General features: G+C 37.4%; 1 protein-coding gene across 10 annotated transcripts in view; it reads left to right on the forward strand.

The window, feature by feature from the left end:
• COBLL1 (cordon-bleu WH2 repeat protein like 1) overlaps positions 1-26,878 on the forward strand; it is a 171,405-nt gene that overhangs the window by 98,314 nt on the left and 46,213 nt on the right. For all 10 annotated transcript variants that reach the window (XM_059167151.1, XM_059167153.1, XM_059167146.1 and 7 more), the window contains 2 exons: positions 9,622-9,810; positions 25,140-25,341. In XM_059167151.1, coding sequence (XP_059023134.1) covers positions 9,622-9,810; positions 25,140-25,341 — 391 coding nt within the window. The remainder of the gene's footprint in view (positions 1-9,621; positions 9,811-25,139; positions 25,342-26,878) is intronic.

The following is a 26,878-nucleotide window of genomic DNA, read 5'->3' on the forward strand; positions in this document are numbered from 1 at the left end:
CACAAATCTCTGCATGTTAGATGAGGAAAGGGACCTGAGATTTTCTAGTTCAATACCTTTATTTTGTAAATAAATGAATGGAGGACCAGAGAAATGATTAGCTTACGGTGAGGTAAGTAGCCATTTAGGACCTTCCCCTGCTTTTTGATTCCCGGTACTTGAGTCCACTACTCCAACTGGGGAAGTAGCAGTCTCTGTCGGCATGAGTGGGCACTTGCACATCTAGCATCTGCATTCCTATTTAAATACCAGGGATTTATTTAGATGGCCCTTGTTAAGGTTATCGCGAGGGTTTGGTACCATGCTCCATGAGCTTTGGAGCAAGTTTCTTAACCTCTGTAGACCCCAGTTAAATGGCAATGACAACTGCCTCATGAGATTAAATGTACCCAAAGGCTCCTGCCCAGTGTTTAGCAGTAGTTCTTCAGTAACGGCTCTTTTTTTTTTTTTTCCTCTACCACTTGGCTTTTGTCCATTCATCTTTGTTGTTGTTTTGTATGGAAGTTTCAGCTCCCAAAGGGATGATACAGTATAATAGTTAAGAGCACTGGCTTTAGCATCCAATAACTTGGGCTTAGACCTCCATCCCAGCCCTGATAGCTAAGTTCTTTAAACAAGTGGCCCATCAGTTTTCTCATCTGGAACATGATGCTGGGCTCACTTACCATATACAGGGTTGTGAGAATGAGTTAGTAGATGTAAGTCACTTTGGGCAGTTTCCACCAGCGAGTCATTGCTCAAGCATTTTCTGTTTTGATGACGTGGTCATAAAATAGGATGAAGTTATTTTATTTTTCTGTTGTGTCCATTGGGAGGCATTTTAGGGACATACAGGCAACTAGCATTTAGGAAGTGCTGACTTTGATGTGAAGAATATCTTTGCCTCTTTATCTGGTACATTATGCCAAATGTATCTGAGAAAAGCATTCCATTAAGTCATTCTTTCTTCCTATTAATCACAGTCCTCATTGGTCATGTTAAGCTATAGATGGAACATCTGAATTCCGACCCACAGCAACTTACTGAACATCTGGGCAAAATGGAGGTGGTTTATTTCCAAGATAGAATTTAGTCTGGTCCTATTTAATTTTAATCCTGTCCCCCACACCCCTCGACACGCCCTCCAATAGGCAGAAGATTTAAAATCTTCCTGAGGATTGAATACTTTTACCATTTTTGGTCTCTTTGAATTTCTTCTAGTTCTGACTGGTCAGAAATATTTGATTCTCAGCAACTCACCAAGCTCTTATCGTCCCGTGAACTCAGGGAACTGAGAGAACCCTCCCTCTTCTCTTTTCTTCCCTCAATTAAACCAGCAAACACTTACCGACCACGCTTGTGGCACCTGACGTTCTAGGTGCTAGTGGAGAATGAGAAAGGCCAAGTCCCGGCTGTTATGGAATTTTCATTTTAGAGGCTGACCTCAAATAATAAACAAGTGAATACAAGAATGAAGACGATGATAGCAGATAGTGGTAAATGTGATGAGTACAAAACAGGTACGTGCAGAATAGGGAGAGATGGGTGGAGTTCGGTATTGGCAACTCTTTTGTGCGGTCAGAGAATACCTCTATGGGGGAAACATTTGATCTGCAGTCTGGATGAGGTTGGAGGCAGGCAGTTGGAGGCAGGTTAAATGCACTTTGGCTAGAGGGAGCAGCTGTGTTAAGTCCTCAGGGATGAAGGATTTGGTCTATTTGAGGAAGGAAAAGGATGCCAGTGTGAATTACAGAGGAAGTTGAAACAGAGTAACCTGAGGGGAGCTCAGAGGTTTGCAGAGGCTAGGTCAGTGCATTTGGAAACTCCCAGGCTTCAGAATCACTTGGGAGTTGTGAAATGCAAGTCGCTAGGACTCCACCCACAGTGTTTCTGTTAGTATAGGTCTGCAGTAGAGCCTGACAACCTGCGTTTCTAACAGGTGCCCCTGCTGCTGCTCCTCCTCTGAAATCACACCTTGACAGCCACCAGGATGGCTCATCTAGGGCCTTGTACACCAAGGGTAGGAATTTGGGTTTTATTCTCAGTGCACTTGGAGGCCAATGAAGGATCATAGGGGCGAGGTGTCAGATTTACATATTTAGAAGAGCACTCCTGGGGCCCCTGGGTGGCTCAGTTGGTTAAGCCTCTGCGTTCCGCTCGGGTCCTGGTCTTGGGGTTCTGGAATCGAGCTCCACATCAGGCTCTCTGCTCAGCAGGGAGCCTGCTTCCCCCTCTCTCTTTGCCTGCCTTTCTGCCTACTTGTGATCTCTTTCTCTATGTCGAATAAATGAATAAAATCTTAAAAAAAAAAAAAAAAAAAAGAGAGAGCACTCCTGACTACTGCAAAGAATAGGTTTTAAGGCACAAGAGGAAAAACAGGAGAGACCAGTCAGGAGGCTACTGCAGCAGTCCTAACAAGAGACAATGCTTTAATTGCCAGGGTGGTAACAGAGAAGCTGGTGGCATTTACACAGATTCAGGATGTGTTTTGGATTGAAGAGCTCACAGGACTTGATAGTGGATTGGAAATAGAAGGTAGTGACAGAGAGGAATAAAAATATACCTAGGACTTTTATTTGAGTTAATGGGATGTTTAGTGTGGTGCCATTTACAGGCATGGGGAGTAGCGGGGGAAGAGTGGGTAAGAATGGGGATCAGGAGTAGAAAGGAGAATCCAGAGCATGGGTTATGAGATACGTATTGGACATCCAAAAGGAGATGACCATGAGATTATTGGGCATATAAATCAGAGTTCAATAAACAAGTCAGGGTTGGAGAAGTGAATTTGAGAGTCATCAACTTACAGATGATGGTTAAAGCCTTGGAGTTTGATTAAATCACCTGCAGGTGAGAGTTGTAGAAAGAGAAAAGGGCAGGGAAAGAGCCTGGGCAGGGAGATGAGGGCATTGTGATTGAGGAGTGGCAGTGAAGGAGGAAGAACATAAGAGATTGTGTTGTCACACAAAGAAACTGAGGGAAAAGAATTCTAAGCGCAGTTACTGCATAGCTATGAAATGTGTCCTTGCTGGAATTTAGGAACTTACTCAAGTGTAACTGAGATGACTTAGGTGATTGTCTATTAGATTTGGACACACATAGGCGATTGGTGACCTTGACAAGAGAAATGTCTGTTAAGAGTCATATAATATTTGGGACCTCCCTTTGTTGCCTTTCATCCACTGTTTATCTTCTAAAGCCACTTTGCTGTGTTCACTGTACTTCAAATAAGCTCATCAAGACAAGGGACCTTTTGTTGTTTTTAATTGTTTTCCCTCAAGCATGTAGCATAATGTTATGCCCACCATTGGAAAAGATTTTTATTGACTACAATTTTCTCTTATTTCATTAAACGCAGAGAAAGACACTAAGAAATTGCTTTGGGGAAATGGTCTGTAATTTATAGCTGAAATGCATGGCTTAGGGGCTACCAAACATGGCCAGTTATTTTGAAGGGCTGCCTAACCAACACTTACCAACATCATACATCATATATTTGGGTGCCCTCTATACCAAAGGTCTATATACTATTATAATACTATATAGTATAATACTATAATATTGGAAGGGTGGCTGTTCAATTTCTTTTTGGTCATTAGAATGTAAGATGTAAAAAACCTATTGTTTTAAGACTCGTTATTCCACTTTTATATTTTTGTCTTTAATATTGAAGCTGTATTTTGTAAAGTACTTCCCTGAGTGAATACATGAATACTATATAAATAGAGCAAACACATGAGATCCCGTTGGACTTGAGTAGCTGCTTACAGATGTACATATTATCTCATATATAATTTAAAGCTTTTTTTTCTTTCAAACTAAGAGGTATTTGAGTAGATTTCTGTTGTTTTGCCAAGCTTCTCATTTATTGCACCTTTTCACTTATTTTAAGGATTTAATATTGACAGAGATGGAATAATGTGTACAATGCACACATGAGGGATGCCTGGGTGACCCAGTTGGTTGAGCAGCTGACTCTCGATTTAGGCTCAGGTCATGATCTCAGGATCAGAGACTGATGCGGGGCTCCACACTGGGGCTGGAGCCTGCTTAAGATTCTCTTTCTCCCTCTCCCTTTGCAGCTCCCCCACTCATTGTGTGTGTGTCAAATAAATAAATCTTTAGGAAAATGGGCACATGATTTTGAAGTACTTTGGAAATAGAGTTATATAAAAAAAAAAACCCAATCAGTACAAATAGGATACTGATTGAATTCTGTGTTAAAATTATGTTTTGGTATTTTAAAAAATGTTATGGTATACTGTAAAATTATACCTTAATTTTCATTATGAAAATTGAATATAATATTGAGATAATTTTAATGAATAAATCAATATTTTTGAGGGGATGATATATAGGTTTATTACCTTGATTGTGGTGATGGGAACACGTGTGTATGCATATGTACAAGCTTATCAAATTGTATACGTTAATAATGTGCAGTATTTCTTTATACCAATTATACCTCTAGCTGACGGGGAAAAACAATTGTGTGCTTTAAACAGAAACATGCATTCATATGTAAATCAATTGTAAATAGGAGTATAGATGTAAATAATGCTACTCAATTCACCATATTCATTTGTGATATTATGTCTTCTTATTTTTAAGCCTTGATTAGTGCATTTTTGTCCAGACCTAGAGGAGTTTTCTGTATCTTTTCAGTATAACTTCCCCTCCATACCCTTGTGTGAAATTTGCTCTTGTTTTCTGTTAGGGGTAACACCTCTATAGAGTGAAAACTGATAGTCAAACTAGGTCACTGGTGAAGAGCTTATGTGAAAACCCCTGGGTAGGAAAACTGGCTCAAATATTCTATTTAAAAGGAAGGAGATGGGTGGCCCCATCTGTAAGCATCTGCCTTGGGCTCAGTCATGATTTCAGGCTCAGGGTCCATGGATTGAGCCCAGTGTCAATCCATTTCTTGCAGGAAGTCTGCTTCTTCTCCATGGGCACTGCCCCCCGCCCCTCCCTGCCCTGCTCCTGCTGTCTCTTAAGTAAATAATGTTTTTTAAAAATAAAGGGAATGGGGAGACTTCAATGCCATTTACTGTGATTTTAAACTATTAATGAAAACTAGTATTCTTAAGCAGTAAATTATAATTGTTATTGCATGTTGATGTGGTGTGGATTGTTTGTTTTTCTGTATTATCAGAATTTCCAACACCTGGATTATGCTATAAATTTTGATTATTTTCACTCTATCTTTGGCTTTGGGTGACATTTAACTTTGTTACTGCTTCAGAGCATCTCAATCAAAAAATTAAGAATGTTGGAAAAAATGTGAGGAGGTAAAAGGTATTTTAAGAATTTTGCTGGTAGGGGGCGCTTGGGTGGCTCAGTGGGTGTAAGCCTCTACCTTCAGCTCAGGTCATGCATGGTCTCAGGGACCTGGGATTCAGCCCCGCATTGGACTCTCTGCTCAGCGGAGAGCCTGCTTCCCCTTCTCTCTCTGCCTGCCTTTGCCAGCTTGTGATTTCTTTATGTCAAATAAATAAATAAAATCTTAAAAAAAATTTATTTTTCTGCTGGTGAGTAAAAAGCTGTTAACAAAATCTGAAAGCTTCTCAGGATTCAGACCAAATCCAGACCTCTACCCAGTAGTCTTCTGGATAGACTATATTGTGTGGTAAGCAAACTTTAATTTGCAGACACATTGCCAAATTTAATGCAAATGGATCACAATAGAGAACCAACACATAAGTGATCCTACAGGTTCTGCCTGCATAAAGTTTACTTTTCTTTCAAGAACTGAGTCAATATCATATCTCTTCTCTTTGAAGTATACCTTCCCACTCCCCCAAACTAGCTTTGAGATGCTCTCATTGCTCTGAATTTTTAAGTTACTCATCTGTTTTATGACACTTAATTTTTCCTTTGTATTCATTATTTAATTACTTAGACATTGTATCTATCCTGGTTAGATTTCTAGTTCACCATAGAAAGATCTTGGTCTGATGACCAATATGCTTTCCAATTATCACCACCAAAGGTGACAAATACTTTGTTATTTGAATAATAGGGAACATTAGGATGTTCTTAATAGAAGTTCCATGTAAAATAATATTTCAATTAGTGCTTTGTTCTGCTCTCCATTTTTCTTTTTAAGAAGCCTTATCTTTAGTAATTTGAGTTTTCATCACAGACTCCAAGTACTTTAAGAAATAAGAGTCACACATACATAGAACATTAAAACTGTTCATCGGAGTTTGCTGTGGTGTGCTGTGGTGTGCAGTGAAGAGGAAAGATGTCCCAAGGAATGGTGACTCAGTCTGGACCTTGAAGGATAAAGAATATGGTAAAGGTAGAGAGGATGGGGAGGGCTTTCAAATGGAGACCAGGATGGGCCACATTTGGAGATGACAGAGTGCCTGGCGTGATGAAAGCCGGGGCTGGGAGGAGAATGGCGGCAGCAGAAGGTGCCGGTCAGACCTCAGTCCTGCCACTCAGTTCCTGCTGCTTTCTCTCCCTGCCTGTGGCAATTGGGCTTCTCTTCATCCTTCCTGATGAAACTCTCGACACCTTAAGTTTCCCAATTATATCTTGCTAATGAATCCAGTGTATATTTTTCAGTACACATTATCTTTAAAATAAAATATAATCAGTGTCTCAAAGTCCAACAGGTAATTCTGATGTAAAAATTCATTCTCTTCCTTGGTGGGGTGAACTTTTTCTTCCCAGTTATATGTATAGGTACCTCTTGTTTTGTGGGAAATACTCACTGGTGTAAAAAATGAATTTTTTACTGAATGAATGCATTCAGTAAATATGAATGTCTCTTATGAGGCAGACATTGTTCCAGAAGTTTTATTCATTTGCAAATTTGTGTAACACAGGGCAGTCCCTACTGTCATGTAATTAATTACTCTTTAATGGAAGGAGACATGATAAACAAGTATGTTAGTTGCTGATAAGCCCTAAGGCAAAAAAAAAAAAAAGTAAAACAAATAAAGGTACTGTCTTAAAGTTAGGAACAGATCCTATGAGGATCTTCTGTCGGGAATGTTGTAGGAGTAGAAAAAAGGGGGAGGGTGGATTATTCTAGGTGTGTTCAAGGGAAAGGCAAGAGTCACAGTAGTGGAGGGTCATGAACGTAGGTAGAAAGGAAATTGGAGAGACCAGAGCTAAGAGGACAAAACTCTAGGTCTTACTCTCCATGAAGTCAGAAGTCAGCGGAGGCTATGAGAGGAAGTGTGGTGATCTGACTTAACAATTTCAGAGGCTCATTCCAGCCGCTGTGTTGAGAAGAGGATGTAAAGTGGCAATGCTGGGAGCTGGGAGACTGCTTAGCAGCTTGAACAGAGAGGTGTTCGGTGAACGGGGCTGTCGGTGGAAGCCAGGTCTATCATGTAGAGCTGGCAGAAGTTGTCGATGGATTGGATGGCAACTGTGTGTGTGAGGGGACTTTTTTGGCTTAAGCAACTGGAAGAATTGTGATTTACAGAGATGGGAAGACTTGGAGAGAAAGGGGTATGGTTTGGAGGAGCTGGGGAGAGGAATCGGAAGTTAAATTAAGCTGGAGATTGCAGTTAATCATCTGACTCCAGATGTCAAGCAGGCATTGGATTTACAAATCTGGATTTGAAGGGAGAGATCCCAGCTGACTATTTAGCGTTTAAAATTTTCTTCATACAGATCTTTCAATTTTTTTTTATACATATTAAAACAATTTTTAAGGTTCATTTTTGTTGCTATTGTAAAGTAAGTTTTTTTTTTTTTCCATTATACTTTCTGACTAATTTTGCTTTTGTTTATATAGGCCATTCACTTTAGTGTGTTTATATACCGAGCTGCTTTAATGAATTCTCTTATTTATCAATGTTTTTAAAAAACTGATTTACTGATTTCTTATCTCCTTTAAATTTTCTGTGCATTTTTACCAAATTGTTCAATTCTGTAAAGTAGCAGTTTCTTTCATGTCTCCATATGATGTCCTGTGCCTGAAATATCAATTATTTCTTGTTTTTTCCTGTTAGTTTCTATTTATTCCCTTAAACTCCACTCATATTTCTCATCTGTAATACGTTTCTGGGTTCCTAAGAAAGTTTCTCTTTCCATGAGCTTTAGCTGTATCAACTGTGTACCTACATTAGGGCAATCATCAAACTTTATCATCATTTTGTATGTATCTATCAGTTTGTTGGAGGTTCGAACTCTTTTGGGGTGGGAACTGGGTCTTACCATTTTTACGTCCCCAGTGTTTAGGTGAATCTGCCACATAATTGTCTGTTAGGTAATTGTATGTTGAATACATGAGTAGTTAATTTCTATATATTAAAAACGTTTTGAAACTGGATAAGATTTTCTTTGTATACATATTTTATAAGTGTATTAATAGTAACACTTTTAAAAATTCACTTTTGTCACTAGTGTAAAAGAAATATTTTCTCAAGTGCATTATATTTGTGCGATTATATCTTAAAAATGAAAGGCCTATTATTTTAGAAAATTAATGTACAGTGAAGGAAGCTTGTTTCTGCTTTCCGTGCCATCAGATGCATAGAGGTACTTGGATTTATGAAACCTTAAATTTTGCAAATGACAAATGGGTGGATGTTACATATTTACTTACAAAGAAGTTCTTTAATCTTGTTTGGTTTTTTACTTTGTGTAGGAAATGGGGAGAGGGAGAATTTAAAGTTTATATTTTTCTGGAAAGCAGTAGTAGTTGTTCTTCGAAAAGCAATTAGCTTTTCCTAAAGGCAACATTTTCCAAAGCTTAGGTATATGTCATTACTAGTAGTTACTTTATATTTATTTTTGTTTTACTTTTTCAACCCATCAAGTCAGTGAATTGGCCCATGTGAAATTTTTCAGGGTGTCTACTACCTATTTCTGTTATAAACAGGTTAAGAGTTTGCCCTTGTGACACTGAAACATTTATTAGAGTAATTATTTATAGATTTTTTTTCACTGAAGCAGAAATATATTCCATCAAATAACCAATCACAGTTCATTGTTCATTGCTGAGTGCAACGGGACATATGGCATGCTTCTCTTTTGTAGGGAGTTATAAATGTAGGCACAGAGATAAAACTGGCACCCAGGAAAAAAACTGTAGAAACGTTAAATTTATGGAATCTGTTGTATATGCTATATAGGGAGAGACTCTGAATGTTGAGGGGTTAGGGGAGGGTGGTTTCAGCAAGACCTCAAAGAGTAGGTAGGGGTTGTCTGGATAGAGAGGCAGAACACACTAGATTGGAAACAGAGTGAAAGGAACATAGGTAAGAGCTGTTATGAGGTGTGGAAATGAGATGCTGACCTCCATCCTGATGTAGTAAGGATTTTTATGCTTTATCTCATCAAAAAAAGTACTACACTTTTTCTTCACTATATTTAAAACACATTAGTTGAACTTCATGGAGGTGAGTATCAACGTTATTTGTTATCATGTTTTTATTACCAGATAATGTAGTCATATTGTTGAATGCAAAAGAAAATGCCAATTAAAGAGGGCAAAAACAAACAAGCAAACAAAAATCCCTTAATTCCAACATCTCTAATAAGCAGTAAACATTTTGGTGCATTTTTTAATTAGATGTGAAAAACACACACACATTGTATTTTTATTAAGTTAGATCATATTAGAAAGTTACTTTAAAAATAGAAATATTTTATTTTCTGTATTTTGTTTTATTTAAGGAGAAAACCAAAAGCCAAGGCACCACTTCCTCCAGCTGAGACCAGATATCTCGATGCCTCTCCAGTTGATGATACTGTAGAATCCTCTGCTTGCATCATGGAACAGAAAGAAAACACAATAGATAAAGACATTGAACTCTCAGTGGTGCTACCTGGGGATATTATCAAATCGACTACTGTTCACGGCAGGTACGACACAGCAAATGAAAGAGCAGGAGTTCCTTTTCTTCTTGGGTCATTGATACTCTCTGTTGCATATATACTTCTTGATTTTTTTCTTTGACAAAATACTTCATTCGTCACTCAGTTATCAATTAAATATGCCAAAGGTGATAAATTCTATCTAATAATATTTTAGTATCAATGCTATGAATTCCACAATCCCAGTCAACTGACTCTTGAAATTTAGAGTGATTTTTTTTCTGTTGCTACTTATTTAATAAGTTTTCTTAAAAAAAAAAAAAAAAAGCCTTTCCCAGAGGAACAGTTGTTGGTTATATTAATTTTGTTTAGTCCAACTTACAAAGCAAACCAGTGGTCTATAAGAAAATTCTTGCCCTTCCTCTTCAAATTATTCCTTCCTTTTTAAAGCTGCTTCTCTGAATTTGCTTTTGCAAAAGTTACTAAGTACTCTTAAAATGTCATACTCTCTTATGTATCTATAAAACTAGTAGGATTTTTTAGTTCTTTGAATAATTTCATTAATGTATTAAAAATGTGGATAAGTTTAATAGAAATGTAAAATTAAACTTTAACCTAGCAAGAAGTGAAAATGTGATTTAGGAGAGTGATATTTTTAATATCTGCATAAAAATTGGAAAAATGGAATAAAGCCAAGTGTAATTTTCCATTTCATTTTGAAGTGGAAAGTTACATGAGTTGTATGCTTGGTCTTGTTCTACCTTTCACCTTCAACTGCCCGTTCGTTATCAGGAGTCCTGTTTTAGAAATCTAAGCTGATTTGACCTTTGGGGGGAGAGAGAGAAAGAGAGTGTGTGTAGAACAAAAGAATAAGCAACGTATTGGGTAATGCATTCTTACAGGGTGGTTTTATCTAGAAGAAACTCATTCAAGATAACCTTAATCTTAAGACTTCCCATCAAGCATAGGTGTCACTTCACAAATTATTGAAAATATGTGAACATAGAAAGGTTTAGCATTAACAAACAATACATAATATTGGGTATTAAATTCTCATTAAATTTAAATAAGTTGCATTTTGCCATTGATTTTGTATGGGGAGTGGTTTTGGAGATCACATGTTGAGTTGTATTGAGGAGGTTGAGAAACGTGTGTCTGTCCTTGGTGGGCTTCCAGCTCAGATGCAGGTAATCACCTGGGTTGTGCTTCTGGTAGGTAAGGAAGGCATCTTGGGAGTTAGAAACTCTGGCTATCATCTTCAATCATTGAAATAATCCTATTACCCTGGTTTAAAAATAATAATGGCAATGGATGTGTTGAGGGGTAATGAAGGCAGTTCCTCTTATTCTCTCTGAAGTCGAAGTCATTTTTTTTTTTTAAAAAGTCAGTATTTTTCCTAGGTCTTTACTGATGCTGAGAGGTAACAATAGTTTCCTCACCAGTACTTCTCAGACTTTCTTCTTAGGTAGGGTTTTCCTTCCCTCCTCGCCTTTGAATATCGCAGGCTTTAGCCACGTGACTCTTTGGTTCTAGAGAGTCTACTTTTCCACTTCCACACCTTTTTGAAAGTTAGTAGCTCAAGTGACACTTTTATTTATAAAAGTTCTCTAATCTTCCTAGCATGAACTTTACCCCCAACTTCCAAACTCTCTGACATTTTATACCATTGAGTTACCATATATTATACTATGCTCTAATTAATGCATGTCTTGTCTTTTTGATTAAACCACAAGATCCATGCAGACTTCATTATTTTATTGTGCTAAGCACAGTTTCTTGGAATGTGGCAGGCATTTAATAGATACATTAAAATGAATATTGTCTCCCTAATCTCTTAGATGTAGATGGAGGTAACGACTTAAATGGTATGTTTTAGAGACGTTTGCTTGGATAGTCCCTGGTTCTTTTCCTAGGATCTTTTAAATAAAGACAGTTTCTCCACGTAGAGACCAGAGAAGTTATGTCCCAAATTCTGATTGCTTTTGTCGGTTTGTTTGTTTTGTTTGTTTATTTTTAATTAACATATATATTATTTGTTTCAGGGGTAGAGACCTATGAATCATGAGTCTTACACACCTCACAGCACTTACCATAGCACATACCCTCCCCAATATCCATCATCCAGCCACGCCATCCCTCCCTCCCACCCCCCAGCAATCCTGTTTATTTCCTGAGATGAAGAGTCTCTTATGGTTTGTCTCCCTTCCCAGTCCCATCTTGTTTCATTTTTTCCTTCCCTACGTGCCACAACCCCTCACCTTGCCTCTCAAATTCCTCGTATTGGAGAGATTATATGATAAAATTTGTTTAGGGCTGAAAAATTTTCCCGGGAGCAGAATTTGTTTCCTATCAGTGTTTTCACTAGGGGGTTTGGTTCAGGGACTTGTTCTTAATAGTTTTATCATTCAGGAATGATATATATGTATCATTTGTAGATGCACTGACTCATTTTTTAATATTAAGTGTTTATGATTAAAAGTGGTTGTTAGGAGTAGTTATAGATATTTTAGGCTGCAATTTGGGATATATTAAGAGTTTAATTTGGAGTGGAGGTCCTGGGTGGCTCAGTCAGTTAAGCATCTGCCTTTGGCTCGGATCATGATCCCAGTGTCCTGGGATTGACCCCTGTTTCCTACTCCCAGTGGGGAGACTGATTCTCCCTCTCCCTCTGCCCATCCTCCTGCTCATGCTCTCTCTCTCTTTCTCTCTTGCTCTCTCTGTCTCTCTCAAATAAGTAAGTAAAACCTTTAAAAAAAAAATAAGTATAATTTGGAGTATCTTGAATGTTGGAGCTACCATTGGCCCATGGTTAAAAAATGAAACACTGTTTAGCTGTAACAACAAACTACGCAAAATACAAATTTTAGCTACCTAAAGTGAAGACCCATGACATGGATAACTTAAACTTGTTACTATGAATGGAATAGGGAAAGTTTCAGCAAAGTAGTAGAAGAATTGGGTGGGAGATTAAGGAAGAGTAATTTTAAATAAGTTTCTATATAATGTTCTTTTAGATATTTCAGAGTTCCATATTGCCACTATGAATAGTCCTTAATAGAATTTTTTGGGGCCATCTTTTCTTAATTTGTCTAAATATTCCTTGTGTATGATATTTATTTTGATAGTATTATTTATATGCATTTCCTTTGAAAAATAATATTAGTATTAGACTAGAATATTAAGAAAACTTAAATGCTTCATTTAAGTTCAGATATGTATCTCTATATAAATATATATAAAATATATAAATATATATATATTCCCCCAAAAAATGTCTTTTTTTTTTTTAAAGATTATTCATTTATTTATTTGACAGAGAGAGAGAGAGAGGGAGAGATAGCACAAGTAGGCAGAGAGGCAGGCGGAGAGAAAGGGGGAGGCAGGCTCCCCGCTGAGCAGAGAGCCCGATGCAAGGCTTGATCCCAGGACCCTGAGATCATGACCTGAGCGGAAGGCAGAGGCTGAACCCACTGGGCCACCCAGGAGCGCCCCCCACCCAAATGTCTTCTTGGGGAATATTTTTCAAGTTTCTCTCTGTCTTCTTATACAACTTACGCAGAGATATGCTTAGAATGTTCCGTTTGCAGGAATGTGAACACATAGCATTATCTACAGAAGAATGCCCTTATTTGTACATTGATTTTCACCAAAGAGCTTATTCAGATTAGGGAACACAATAAGGTCAGAAGTGGTTATAGACTTTATGCTCAGGGGGCAAGTAAAAACTTCTGATTTAGGTCAATAACCTTACTCTTTTTACCAGTCTTTTGGTACTAGAGTTTAATGATAATGCATTTTTAAGGACCAGAAGTCCCTTTAGTCTGCCATCTTGCCTTTTTGTAATCCTGGCTTACTGTTGAGGGTAGCTACGGTGCCAGCCCGCAAACCCTTGGGCATTTCTGTATTCTTGTCATGGATGATTGGATTGAAGGGAGATGGAATTAAAATATTTACCATAGTGCGTGTCTGTGTGTCTGTATGTATGTAGTGTGTGTGTGTATAAATATGTATATTATGTGTGTATATGTATATATTTGTATGTGTACATATATGCATATATACACACATAAACATATATCTCTGTGTGTGTGTGCGTGGGCCAACCTTTTTCACCAGGCAGAGCTGCTCTGTGCCTTACTTAAAGTAAGCATTAAAGGACACTGCTGTTAGAGATAAGGTGCCAAGGGGCTGCCTTCCTCAGAAGGTGCTGCAGTATGCAACGGTGTAAGTAGTGGTGTCTCAAAGTACTTGGGAAAGTTAATTTTTAATGATAATGAGCTTATGAGCCGAACACTACAGAGAATAAGGAAGTATGTGGGTATGTTTGCCTATCACTCTAGATCCTTACCTTATCATGAGGTGTCTGCCCAGTATGTAATTATTCCTCATGAAATAAGTGTTCCTTTTTCCTCTGTTTTCTTTGGGATACTGTATGTATGTATGTATGTATGTATGTATGTATTTATTTATTTATTTTGAAAGGATTCTTTTTTTTTTTTAAGATTTATTTATTTGACAGAGAGAGAGACAGCTAGACAGAGAACACAAGCAGGGGGAGGGGGAGAGGGAGAGGAAGAAGCAAGCTTCCTGCCAAGCAGGGAACCTGATGCAGGGCTTGATCCTGGGACCCTGGGATCATGACCTGAGCCGAAGATAGATGCCCAATGACTGAGCCACCCAGGCACCTCTCTTTGGGATACTTTAAAAGTAGTTCTCATTTGGGAGATTTGGCAAAAGATTGACATTAATCCCCCTTTTTTTAGCCTGTGGAAAGAGCATTGTATGGCTATACTAGTATTCTCCCACAAAAGGGAGGAATGGAATCAACACCATTTATAAAAAACAAAGATAGATTTTTCTTTTATGCTCCTACCCTAAGTAGAAATTTGTTTTGATTTGAGCAAATCTGAGAATGAAATGAATGAAAATACAAATAAAGAAAGCATAGAACTTGAAGTTAGACATCCTGGGCCCTGTGGTTGATTCTGTAACTTGCTGTGTGACCTGAGGCAAGTCATCTCACCTTTCTGGCCTTTGCCTGTAAAATTACCCAGAGACTCATTACATATGATTTGTGACCTGGATTTACCTGTCTAACAGCACCGGTTTATAGCAGAATTGAGAGTAAGCCCAGTTTTGACTGGCACTGGGTGGGTCAGAGAACTAGCTCAGAAATGGTTTACATGGATTACAGTGCCACCTGTTGGAAAAAGTAGACTATGAAAAATGACAGTATTGGATCAGTGTGGGTCAGTTTCGTTTAAAAAAAAAATCTGTAATAGAACCGTATGGGTCCCAGAGGAGTTTCACAATTTCATAACATACTTACATTTATTGAAAAGTGTCAAATAATGACACATGTGTAGTAAGTACATTATATAATAGATGAATAGAGTTGAAGAACACACTGTTAAAAATCCATTCCATGGCACAAATCATGTTGAACTTCCTAAGAATTCTTAAATTTTGCTTTAGGTACTGAGTCAGTTGTAACTGCTCAAAATAACAGTTGGAATTGTAACTGCTAAAGTATTTCAGTATACCAGAGCTGCTTGAGTTTTTATTGGAGAGACTGAAGAATCCTGTTAACTGGGCTCCAGTACTGCCTTCCACACCCCTGAGCCAGGGAGCACATAAGCCTCTGCAGGCTGATTGCACTCCTTGTTGGTGGGAAAATGTGACAGAATACTCACAGATGTCCTCTGAGTGTCATTTTTAGGTGGACTACCCTTTTCTCCTTTCCTGGCCTCCCTGCCTTATAACAATGATCCTTGTTAATTTTCTTTTTAATTTTTTATAATTACAAATGCAACACTTGGACACTATGTAAGTAGGAAAATGCGGATAAGCTAAAAAATAATTAAAATACGATGTCATTTTTAAACAGGCAGATTACAACTATTAACTTTATGGTATATAATCTTTCATTCATACACACATGCGCAGACACACACAAATGTATGTGTACACATATACCTATATAGGCACTTTTCTTTTTAACCGCTATCATGTTGCACATGCCATCTTGTTAACCTGTCCCCTTTTCAGTTAATGATTTCTAACTTTAGTGTCAGTACAATTTATCTTATCCTTTGTCTATATTTGAATTGTCCCAATTGCTGCGAGATATATTTATAGTACTCTTTTTTTTAATAAGGGATGTGTATGTGTGTTTAATAGGTATGTTATTAAATCACAGTTCTTGCGAAGGTAATTATTTATGACTAGCTGTGAATGTAACATCCTAGATACATGACCAAGTAGATTTAGCCTAAAGTGGTGAACTTCAATTTTTTTTTTTTTTACTTTTAGAAATATGTATTTTGTCTGTTTAGTACGGATGTATATTATTGTCTTCAAATCTTAAAACTGTTACTTTCTTCAAAGTGTTTCCTATAGCATCATTCAGTAAGCATTCTCAATTTTGAGATTAGGTTTATTTGTTTTATTTACCTGATCCCCTTCATTTCATGCACATAAGAATAGTTAGAGAACATTAGTTCATTCGTGAACTCACTACTGAACTAGGTTGGTTAGCGTAGGATAAATGTCAGCCCTGCAGGCAGTGTTCTAAAACTTCCCACACTATCATTGGTAAGTCTGATTGGGTTGTTGGTATACATTTGGAAGGGGCAGTGAGAACTAATTCAACTCAACTCAGTTTTGAGGATCCAGTGAAAATGGTATAATGCTTTACTGGATACTAAGACAGATTTAAAGAGTCATAATAAGGAAGAATCTTATTCATAGAATTCAGCCCCTATCGGATACTTGAAATCTATCTATTCATAATAAGTCCTTATCATCATGCATCCTCATTTTCCTGTGACAGTCCTTGTTTATGCCTGTTTTCCCAGATTATTTACTGATAGTGCCCTTCTTTCACTCTCAGATGTCCCAGATTGGATGATAAATTACATAGCCACCCTATTGGTAAGTGGCTTTGTTTAAACACTTCCAAGGGTTGGAAATTCAATGAGACAGTTATTGGACTTCTTGTTGATCTGTGAGCTCTTTAGTGAACCATGACCTTCATTTTTGATACCGAGTTGGATCTTTAGAAATACAAAAATGGAGGTCTTATCTAGCAGGTAACACATCTAGGACAAGTTTACCCCTAATAGTTGTCATGAATGCAGAAAGAGTCACCCTAGGAGTTAGGGGGTTACTTAGTGATGTCATCATTCTTTGAAGGAAAACTGCAGATAGCAGTTAGCCTCTTACAAACCATGTATCCCATCCTGAATCCTGACTTAGGGTATTACTGGGCTAAAATGTAACTCTGTCAGGACTCAGGAAATTCTAATTGTGACTGCACCTTAATTGTGTATATGTTCTTCATTATCTGGTCATGTAACTTCTCTAAGCTCAGTTTTTTAAAATTCATGAAGTGGGAGTAGCTTTTGTGGTGGTTGTGAGCTCAAATGAGGTAATAGATACGAAATTCATATGAGGGATTGTCATTTACTTCCAAAGGGAGTAGGAAATTTCATAGGGATTTCTCCATTTCAAAGAAGAGAAAAGAGATTTTAGAGGGTCTTAAAAAAATATCTGCCCTCCAGGAAATTATTTCGCAAGAGAAATCTGAAAATAGTAATGCACAGTAGTCTCTTAAATAACTATAAACTATAGTTTATAGTTCAAAGTGAGGGGGTTATATGGAGGAGGAGAATATTATTTCTTATTTGATGAAGTGATGACCAAATTCAGCCAATCCTTTCCTACTTTTAATAATTTGGCTCAAGTTTTGGGTGGCCTGTTAGCATGTGCTTCCACTTTAGCAAGCAGGAACATAAGCATCCTTCCTGGGGTGATCCTGGGGTAGAACCTGTTAGCTAGTTGCTGTTTAGTACATCAAATTGGGATATTTCTTCTCACAACAGAATTGTTGTTTTTGCTGGAAGTAATTTGGCTTCCAGGGGGGAAAATTCTCAACTATATGCAAGAGAAGATTTTGTTTTCTGTTGTGCAGTTTGTGACTTGCAAATCCCCAAAGCAGCCCCATTGCATGCGGAGACTGCTTAAAGGTTATGTCCTACTTTTATAGTGCTAAGGCTCCTTCATGAGAGAGTTAAGACAGTAATTCCCACTCTCAAAATCAGCTAGGTCAGGATCCTCTCTTCTGTGCTTCTAGTGCCAAATTCTGAGGCTGCAATGAACTATTTGAAGTATTTGAACTGGTCTGAGGTTATTTTTGGAAAAGGTCTAACCCAACTTAATGCTTATATCTCACCTCTGTAAAGATGTCTTGACTTTAGATACAAGGCTACTAGTTCAGTTTGTAAATTAAGAAAAAACAGCTTTCATGCCTATGTGTGTTTTTTAAAGCATATGAATCTCTTTTCAGTGACTTTGCTTTTTCATACATCCAATACCATGCAGATAACTCCTATATATTGAGTTATGTGTGTGTGTGTGTGTGTGTGTGTGTGTGTGTGTGTGTATACATACATACACTGTTATATATTGTCTGCTGTGTGTTTGAGATACCAGATTAAGAGAGAAATAATCACTGGTTTCTATAATATCCTCATTCAGTGATACTGACCTCACTAGTACAGACATTGTATCAGGTCCTGGGAATAAACACTGCTAAGAGCTGGTCCTGCAAGAAGAGAGTTCATATCCAGGTATAAATGGAACTCAGGTAACATCTTGTGGCCACTCTGTTCCCTCAGGTCTAGATAAGATTGGCCTTAACCCCTGTTCTAGATCTTGTGGAAAGTTCTCTCCCCTTTATTAAATTATTATTGAAAATTCCTGAAGGTTAATGTTCTTAGAACCTCCTCTGGCTCTGACTTTTTGTTGTTGTGTTTTGTTTTGTTTTGTTTTTAAAGATTTTATTTATTTATTTGACAGCACAAGCAGGGGGAGCAGCAGGCAGAGAGAGAGGGACTCCCCTTGAGCAAAGAGCCCAATGAGGGGCTCTGTCCCAGGATCCTGGGATCATGACATGAACCGAAGGCAGGCATTTAACTGAGCCAAACTGAAGTCCGGGCTCTGACTTTATGTCTTATTTTTGGATTCTTACTTTTTAGACTCTTCCTTTTGAAATTTCCTTTTAAAAAAAAAAAAAAAAAAAAGACTATTTATTTATTTATTTGATAGAAACCACAAGCAGGCAGAGAGGCAGGCAGGAGGGGGGTGGGGGAGTGGAAGCAGGCGCCCCACTGAGCAGAGGGCCCGATGCGGGGCTCGATCCCAGGACCATGACCTGAGCTGAAAGCAGAGGCTTAACCCACTGAGCCACCCAGGAACCCCTGAAATTTCCTTTCTTTTCTTGATTTAACACCTCGCCCTGAAGCTAAGACCAGACCTTAGTGATGGTCTGTGGGTCACCAGGAAAAGGTAAGTAAGTGCATCACATAGCAAATCATTTAATTCAGCACTTTACGCCTCCTGTTGGGTCCATTCAACAGCCCTCCCACACTCTGGTGTAAAGCCATCCTGGCCTCTTCCTACTGCTTAGCTCCTCTTTCTGTTTCTAATGTCTTCTCACTCTTTTCTTCTGGCATTGGCTTTAATTGTATCAGCACTTAATGAAATAATCTGAAATCTGACTAAGTCCTTATCTCCCTCTAAATTTTTGCAATACCTTTGTAACTTTTCCCCCAAACTGTTCTGGATACAATAACAGCAACAAAAGAAAATTACCTTTTAAGACACACACACACACACACACACACACAAAATAAATGAATGAATGAATGAATAAATAACACAGTGGCTTTTAAAAAAATAAACATGTATTATTGGTTTCAGAGGTACAGGTCTGTGATTCCTCTCTTACATAACACGCACTGCTTACTACATTACATGCTCTCCTTAATGTCCATCACCAGTGACCCCATCCCTTTATTTCCTCCACTCCAGCAATCCTGTTTGTTTTCTGTGATTGAGAGTTCTTATGATTTGTCTCCCTCTCCAATTGCATCTTGTCTTATTTTTTCCTATCTTACCCTCTGATCCTCTGTTTTGTTTTTTAAATTCCACATATGAGTGAGATCATATGATAATTGTCTTTCTCTGATTGACTTTTTAGGCTTAGCCTAATACCCTCTAGTTCCATTTGTGTTGTTGCAAATGGCATGATTTTATTTTAGGAGGGCTGTGTATTATTCCCTTGTGTATATTTTTACCACATCTTTATCCATTCATCTGTTGATGGACGTCTGGGCTCTTTCCATAGTTTGGCTATTGTGGACATTGCTGCTATAAACATTCGGGTGCACATGCCCCTTCGGATCACTACATTTGTATCTTTAGGGTAAAAACCCAGTAGTGTGATTGCTGGGTCAAAGGGCAGCTCTATTTTCAACTTTTTGAGGAACCTTCACACTTTTTTCCACAGTGACTGCACCACCTTGCATTCCCACCAACAGTATCCAAGGCTTCCCCTTTCTCCGCATCCTCTGCATCCTTGCCAATATCTGTCATTTTCTGACTTGGTAATTCGAACTGGTGTGACGTGATATCTCACTGTGGTTGTGATTTATATTTCCCTGATGCCGAGTCATGTTGAGCATTTTTTCATGTAGGATAGTGGCTTCTTAAATCATGTATCACCCCTATTATTTACATTTGCTTTTTAGTTTTATTTTAAAAATAAAACATGACTTTTTTTTTTCAAGTCAAAGTAAAAAATGAAAACAATCAGCATATAATCCTTTTAGATATACAGTAGACCCCATCATTCCTCAGAACTCCACCGGTTTTCTCTCTCACTTGGTAAAATCCCAAGCCGTTTTGGTTTCAGTCTACCACTTTCCCCCAGCAGTCTGCTTTCCGTTTTTTTCTTGAACATGTAGAGCCCACGACTGCCTCAGGTCCTTTGTAACTTGTAAGTCCTTGTAACTGCCTCAGGTCCTTTGAAACTCATTCCATTCAGGTCTCTTGTTCTAGTGTCTAACCCCCCCCCCCCCCCCACCTTAGAACAGTTCCTAACCTCCCTTGTTATCTTATTTTTCATCACAACATTTATCATATCTGATGTACTATATATTTTACTTGTTTCTTTATCCTCTTTTGATCGCAGGTTGGAAAGCTGTAGCATGTGTGTAAGAATTGGCTGGAGTGCTGGTCAAAGCACATATTGCTGGGCCCCACTCCCAGAGTTTCTGAATCAGTGATCTGAACTGGGGCTTGAGAATTTGTATTTCAAGAAGGTCCTAGAGATTCCGATGTTGCTGTCCATGAGTCACACTTTAAGAACCAATGTACCAGGGCGCCTGGGTGGCTCAGTGGGTTAAGCCACTGCCTTCGGCTCAGGTCATGATCTCAGAGTCCTGGGATCGAGTCCCACATTGGGCTCTCTGCTCAGTGGAGAGCCTGCTTCCCTCTCTCTCTCTGCCTGCCTCTCCATCTACTTGTGATTTCTCTCTGTCAAATAAATAAATAAAATCTTTAAAAAAAAAAAAAAAAAAAAAAGAACCAATGTACCAGAATTCCTCTGGCCAATACAGTGTCCAATACTCACTACCTCTGGTTATTTAAATTGAGTTTACATGAAATGTTTAGTTTGTTAGTCCACTATGTTAGTATTTTTCAAGTGCCTAATAGCCACATGTGGTAAGTGGCCACTGTATCAAATATGGAAAATTTCCAGTTGGACAATACTGCTCTAGAACATAATAAACTACATAGAGATGGATTTCTATTCTGCTCCCCCCACCCCGAGTCATATCCCCATATTTATATATGTGGTCTACTTGGCATTTACTTTAGTGTAAGGCTTAAGATGGAGATATAAGTTTTATTTGTCAGATGCCGAGTCAGTCTTCCATACCATTTGCTGAAGACTCAGATCTTTCCCCAGAAATGTGGAATACCATTATCATATGCAGTATTAAATTCTCATCTGCATTTGTGTCTGTTATAGAACTTTCTGGTCTGTTGCATTTGTCTGTCTGGAAATAGGAATATTTTCTTTTTTTTTTTTTTTTAAAGATTTTTTTATTTTATTCATTTGACAGACAGAAATCACAAGTAGGCAGAGAGGCAGGCAGAGAGAGAGGAGGAAGCAGGCTCCCTGCCGAGCAGAGAGCCCGATGCGGGGGCGGATCCCAAGACCCTGGGATCATGACCTGAGCCACAGGCAGAGGCTTTAACCCACTGAGCCACCCAGGCGCCCCAATAGGAATATTTTCAAGACAAAATTGGCTTCTGGAATTATTGAACAAAGAATTAAGCAGAATTATAGAATGAAAGAATAAAGTCATAAGGAAGTTCTATGATTTTTATTTTTTAAAGATATTTATTTGTTTTGAGAGAGAGAAAGAGCACACATGAGCAGGAGGAGAGACAGGGGGAGAAGGAGAAGCAGACTTTATGCTGAGCAGGGAGTGCCATGTGGGGCTCGGTGCCAGGACCCCAGGATCATGACCTGAGCCTTAAGCAGACACTTAACTGACTGAGCCACCCAGGTGCCCCTTTAGTTGCCTTTTAAAGAGATGTTTTTATAAGAAAATATTTAGGCAGTGTTGAATTCAAAAGGCATGATATAGGTCCAGTCAGCCTGCAACCTTTTTGCCATGAAGTCTGATTCCTTGTGCAAAGATTATAGATGACCAAATTGACTGAGGGAATAGGCCATTATTGTAATATTTTTGGCCCATTATGCACTTTTATTAAATTAGAAAACAAGGGGTGCCTGGGTAGCTCAGTGTGTTAAAGCCTCTGCCTTTGGCTCAGGTCATGATCTCAGGGTCCTGGGATCAAGCCCCGCATCGGGCTCTCTGCTCAGTAGGGAGCCTGCTTCTTCTTCTCTCTCTGCCTGCTTCTCTGCCTACTTGTGATCTCTGTCAAATAAATAAATAAAATATTTTTTTAAAAAATTAGAAAACTAATGTCACAGATAAAAAACAATACTCATTAAGGCATATCAAAAAGGCTAAATAAGTGTGTATAGAGTGTTAAATGCTTACCTTTTAAAAATGGAAAATATCTTTTTCCTTAAATGTTTATATTTTTGTACATAGGGGGATAAAAATGGTAGCATTAGTAACTTTCTATTTTGTTAATTTTTGTGTATTTCTGACAGAGATTCTACAGAATGCACATTTAAGAGGTAAAATGTTTAAAGTATAAGCTTTAGTGTTTTTACATTTATTACTTGGCACATTTATATGTGGAGAGAGAAATCCAATCTGAACATAACACCGTTTATTCATAGACAGTAGTAGACAGCTCTCCATTTTGGTTGTCAGTGAAAGTTCTCTCCTCTTCCAGCTTTAGTGTATTTATAATTACATTGTATTTACCTAGACATTACCTAATCCCTTTACACTTTATTTACTATCAGAGGAAGGAGGTACCATGTTCAAGTCAAGAATTTTTATGTAGCATCAAATTGCTCTCATAGAGTATTATGTTACCAAAAAACTAACTTGAATAAGACCGTTATGCTAATCTTCCTGTGGATGAAATTTAATATCTACTACTCAGTGTCAACATTTGGGTGATCATAAACAAATTTATGTATAAGCGTACCAAGTGGCTCCAGAAGATATAAAACTCCTAAGTTATTATTTTGGGAACATCTAATAAAGGCATAGGAAACTTATTTTGAGGACTGAAACATATATATATATATATATATATATATTTTACTGAGGGGCTTAGGTTTTTATTATTTTTCTTGATATATGTATAATGGGGTGCTACTTGTAGGTGGGAGAGGAGAAGAGATGTGAAGGGATGGGCAATAGTCGCAGAAGGTGAGGGTGAGGTAGGTGGGTGAACACAGGGCATGGTGTGAGAATCCATATAAGTTGTTGTTTAATCCCAAGACCACACAATGTCAGACAGCTAACCCTCTTCCAGGAGGAGACTGCTTCTTTAGAAAAGCTGAACCAAACAGGCTACAGATGAGGGAACTCCCCTTAAGAGAGCCAGGATGAGGTGCATATGAAAACAAATGGACTAAATTAAAAATGTCAGATTCAGTGATGATTCCTAGCCTCATTTCCCTGTCAAGTTCCTGAAAGCCAGGAGCTAGGTTCATATTATGTAGTCAAGAAACTGGAGAATTTTTTTACCAACATTTATATTTCCCCATGGAAAAATACTTGATTGCCATCAAATGAAGCCCATCAACTTATACCTTCATTCATGAAAGTAGGACTTTTACAGAGTGTTTTAGTGCCTCACTCTTAAATATGAACTAACAGCTTAGGATCACCAGACATTTGAGGAAAGCACAGACTACAAAAGATTTTTTAGTGTTCTTTACTTAAGGGCTGACAATTAAGAAGGACTCGGAGACCATATTGTTCTTTTGTGGATGTGAATGAAATTTAACACTTAATCATGAGCTGAGATTATACATTTACTTGGTTACTTTTTAGTTGTTACAGCACAAGCGCCCATAATGTTTTACTGTCAAGAACCAGACAGTAAATAAGTTAGGCTTTGTGGACCATTCAGTTTCCATCACATCTACTCAAATCTGCCATTTTAACACAGAAGCAATCCTAGATATTATGGAAACAAATGAGCATGGTTGTATTCCAATAAAACTTTATTTATAAAAAATAGGCCATGGGCCCACTTTGACCTGCAAATTGTAGTTTGATGACACTTGGCCTAGTCCATCTACTTGTGTAGATCTATGAGGGCATATCACTTATATTGTGTCTCCTGGGCTGTAGAAAATATTAAATGTCATTCGAATGAATTAAGAAATCTATACTATACTTTTGTGGGCTTCCTCCTATAGATATTCACTGTACTTTCTAAAGCTCAAAGAATGGTGGTAGTTTGTTCATTCATTCGTTCCCCCTCCCCCCGACCCAAAGCAGTGCTTGATCTCATGACACAGATCAAGAGTCACATGCTCTACCAACTGAGGCAGCCAGGTGCCCCAAGGGGGTGCCGGTTGTTAATGCTTCATTTTTATGCGATCTTTGAAATATAACCAGTTTATAAGCCAAAGACTGCTGGTATTCAAAATATTATAAAGGAGAGCATTTGCTGAACTAATTGCTCTTCAGTAAGGGAAGGACTTCTCTTAAAATTTATAATAATAAGATGATAACTTGGCAGATAAAAAATATAATTATTAAACTAACATTAAGATCCAAGTTGTCTTGAGTACCAATCAGGACTTTTTATGTATTACAATTTGTCCACTTAAAAATCTTGTAGTTAGGGAGACACTTGTAGTCCAGGGCCCAGGCTACCATATATATCTCCTTTTGCAGTGGGGGGAAAAAAAAAATGATCTTGTAGCTAGATTTTTAAGTTGCTTTCACACATACTATTTTATAGTCTTGTTTTATCTGCTGAAAACAAAAAGGCCTTAAGAAAAATGCTAGGAACAGTAACTTTAACTCTTAATGAAATTGTTTTATGGACTTTATATTACTTTTGTTTTACAGCAAACCTATGATGGACTTGTTGATATTCCTCTGTGCACAGTATCACTTAAATCCATCCAGTTACACAATTGATCTGCAGTCAGCTGAAAATAACCCCATTAAATTTAAGCCAAACACACCAATAGGAATGTTGGAGGTGGAGAAAGTCATTTTAAAGCCAAAAATTTTGGATAAGAAAAAACCTACGCCTATAATACCAGAGGTATGAATGTCACTAGCATTTTGATTCTTCTGGCAAAAATACTGAATTGATTTTTCAGTTATAACCTGCAGCTCATATTTATTTCAAATGAAATAAAAATGGACTTTCCTGGTTAAATTTGTTGTGAACATGGCTGTCTTGTTTGCCTTGGTCGCATTGTTTAGGATTCATTTAGTTATTAATTTTTGGGTTAACTAGAATTTTGGGAATACTTTTGGTTTTAGACACTCCAAAGTGATCTATAGGACCATATCAGAATCTGACAATTATAATTTTTTTTTTAAACCAAGATTTATTTATTTATTAGGGAGAGATAGAGCATGAGTGCACAAGTTGGGGCAGGGGAAGAGGTAGAAGGAAAGAAGCAGACCTTCTACTAACACAGAGCCCTGTGTGGTGCTCGCTCGATCTTACCCTCCTGAGTTATGACCTAGCCAGAATCAAGAATCATACACTTAACCGACTGAGCCACTTAGGCACTTCAAAAAGTATTTTATATTTACAGGAAAGTTTTATAATCTTTCAATGAAAATTTATTTAAGAATTTATTAAAATATTTTTTGGCTTCTCTGTACTCAGTAAAGTGGTGGTTTTATTCCAAGTTGTTAATTCAAGCTATATAATGACTCAGTTTTCTGTAAATATATGAATTTTAAGCAAATATTTTTTTTCTCAAAAATTTTTAACCATTGTTGTTCTAATAGCAATTTTTTATTTATAAAATGGTTCTGTTTCTATAAGCTATAGAGGTAGAATTTTGTGGGTTTCAAGAAATATTTTTTCATTAGGAATGTCAACTTTTTTAACTTCAGGAAATATAGGAAGGCCAATAAATTAAATTAATCATTTATTTACATATGACTTGAGAATATATATATTCTCATATTTTCTTCATATTGTTATGTAACTTTTTATAAAAAAGTTAAGAATTTTTAATTTGTGTTCTACAAAATACTGATATTAAGAATTAATTAGGATATTGAGCTATTACCAATCTAGATACATATGTTATGTATCTAGGTGGAAATAGTATTTATTTTACAGCATGGAATTATACTTGGTGTTTTAATTTAATACATGTTAAACTTTAAAGATCTGCAAACTGTAGTTTTCACTTGGCTTGGTAACATGTTTCTAAGTTCCACTTTGTATATGAGTTAATTTAATTACATTAAATGATATGTTTAAAATTTTCTTAATAATTCTAATTAGTACTAGGTATCTGAATCAGGAATATCTTAATAGTCTTTACTAATATATTAAAATGAGCCAAAGAATTCTCTATTATCAAATATATGTCTCTATTGTCAAATAATAGAGACCATAGGTAATCACAATAGCTAATGTTTATTTGTTAATAGTTTACTATGTGCCAGATACTATGCTAAGTTTTTTATGTGGGATATATCATTTATCTTCCATTTAATAGAGAGAAGCACAAAAATTTTATATTTTAACCAAAATACTCCTTTTTTCATTGAGACAACAGACAAACCATTAGATAAATATTCCTCAACTAAAATATAAAATAGAACAT

The sequence above is a fragment of the Mustela lutreola genome, chromosome 3 (assembly GCF_030435805.1).
Source record: "Mustela lutreola isolate mMusLut2 chromosome 3, mMusLut2.pri, whole genome shotgun sequence".
Classification (NCBI taxonomy): Eukaryota; Metazoa; Chordata; class Mammalia; order Carnivora; family Mustelidae; genus Mustela; species Mustela lutreola.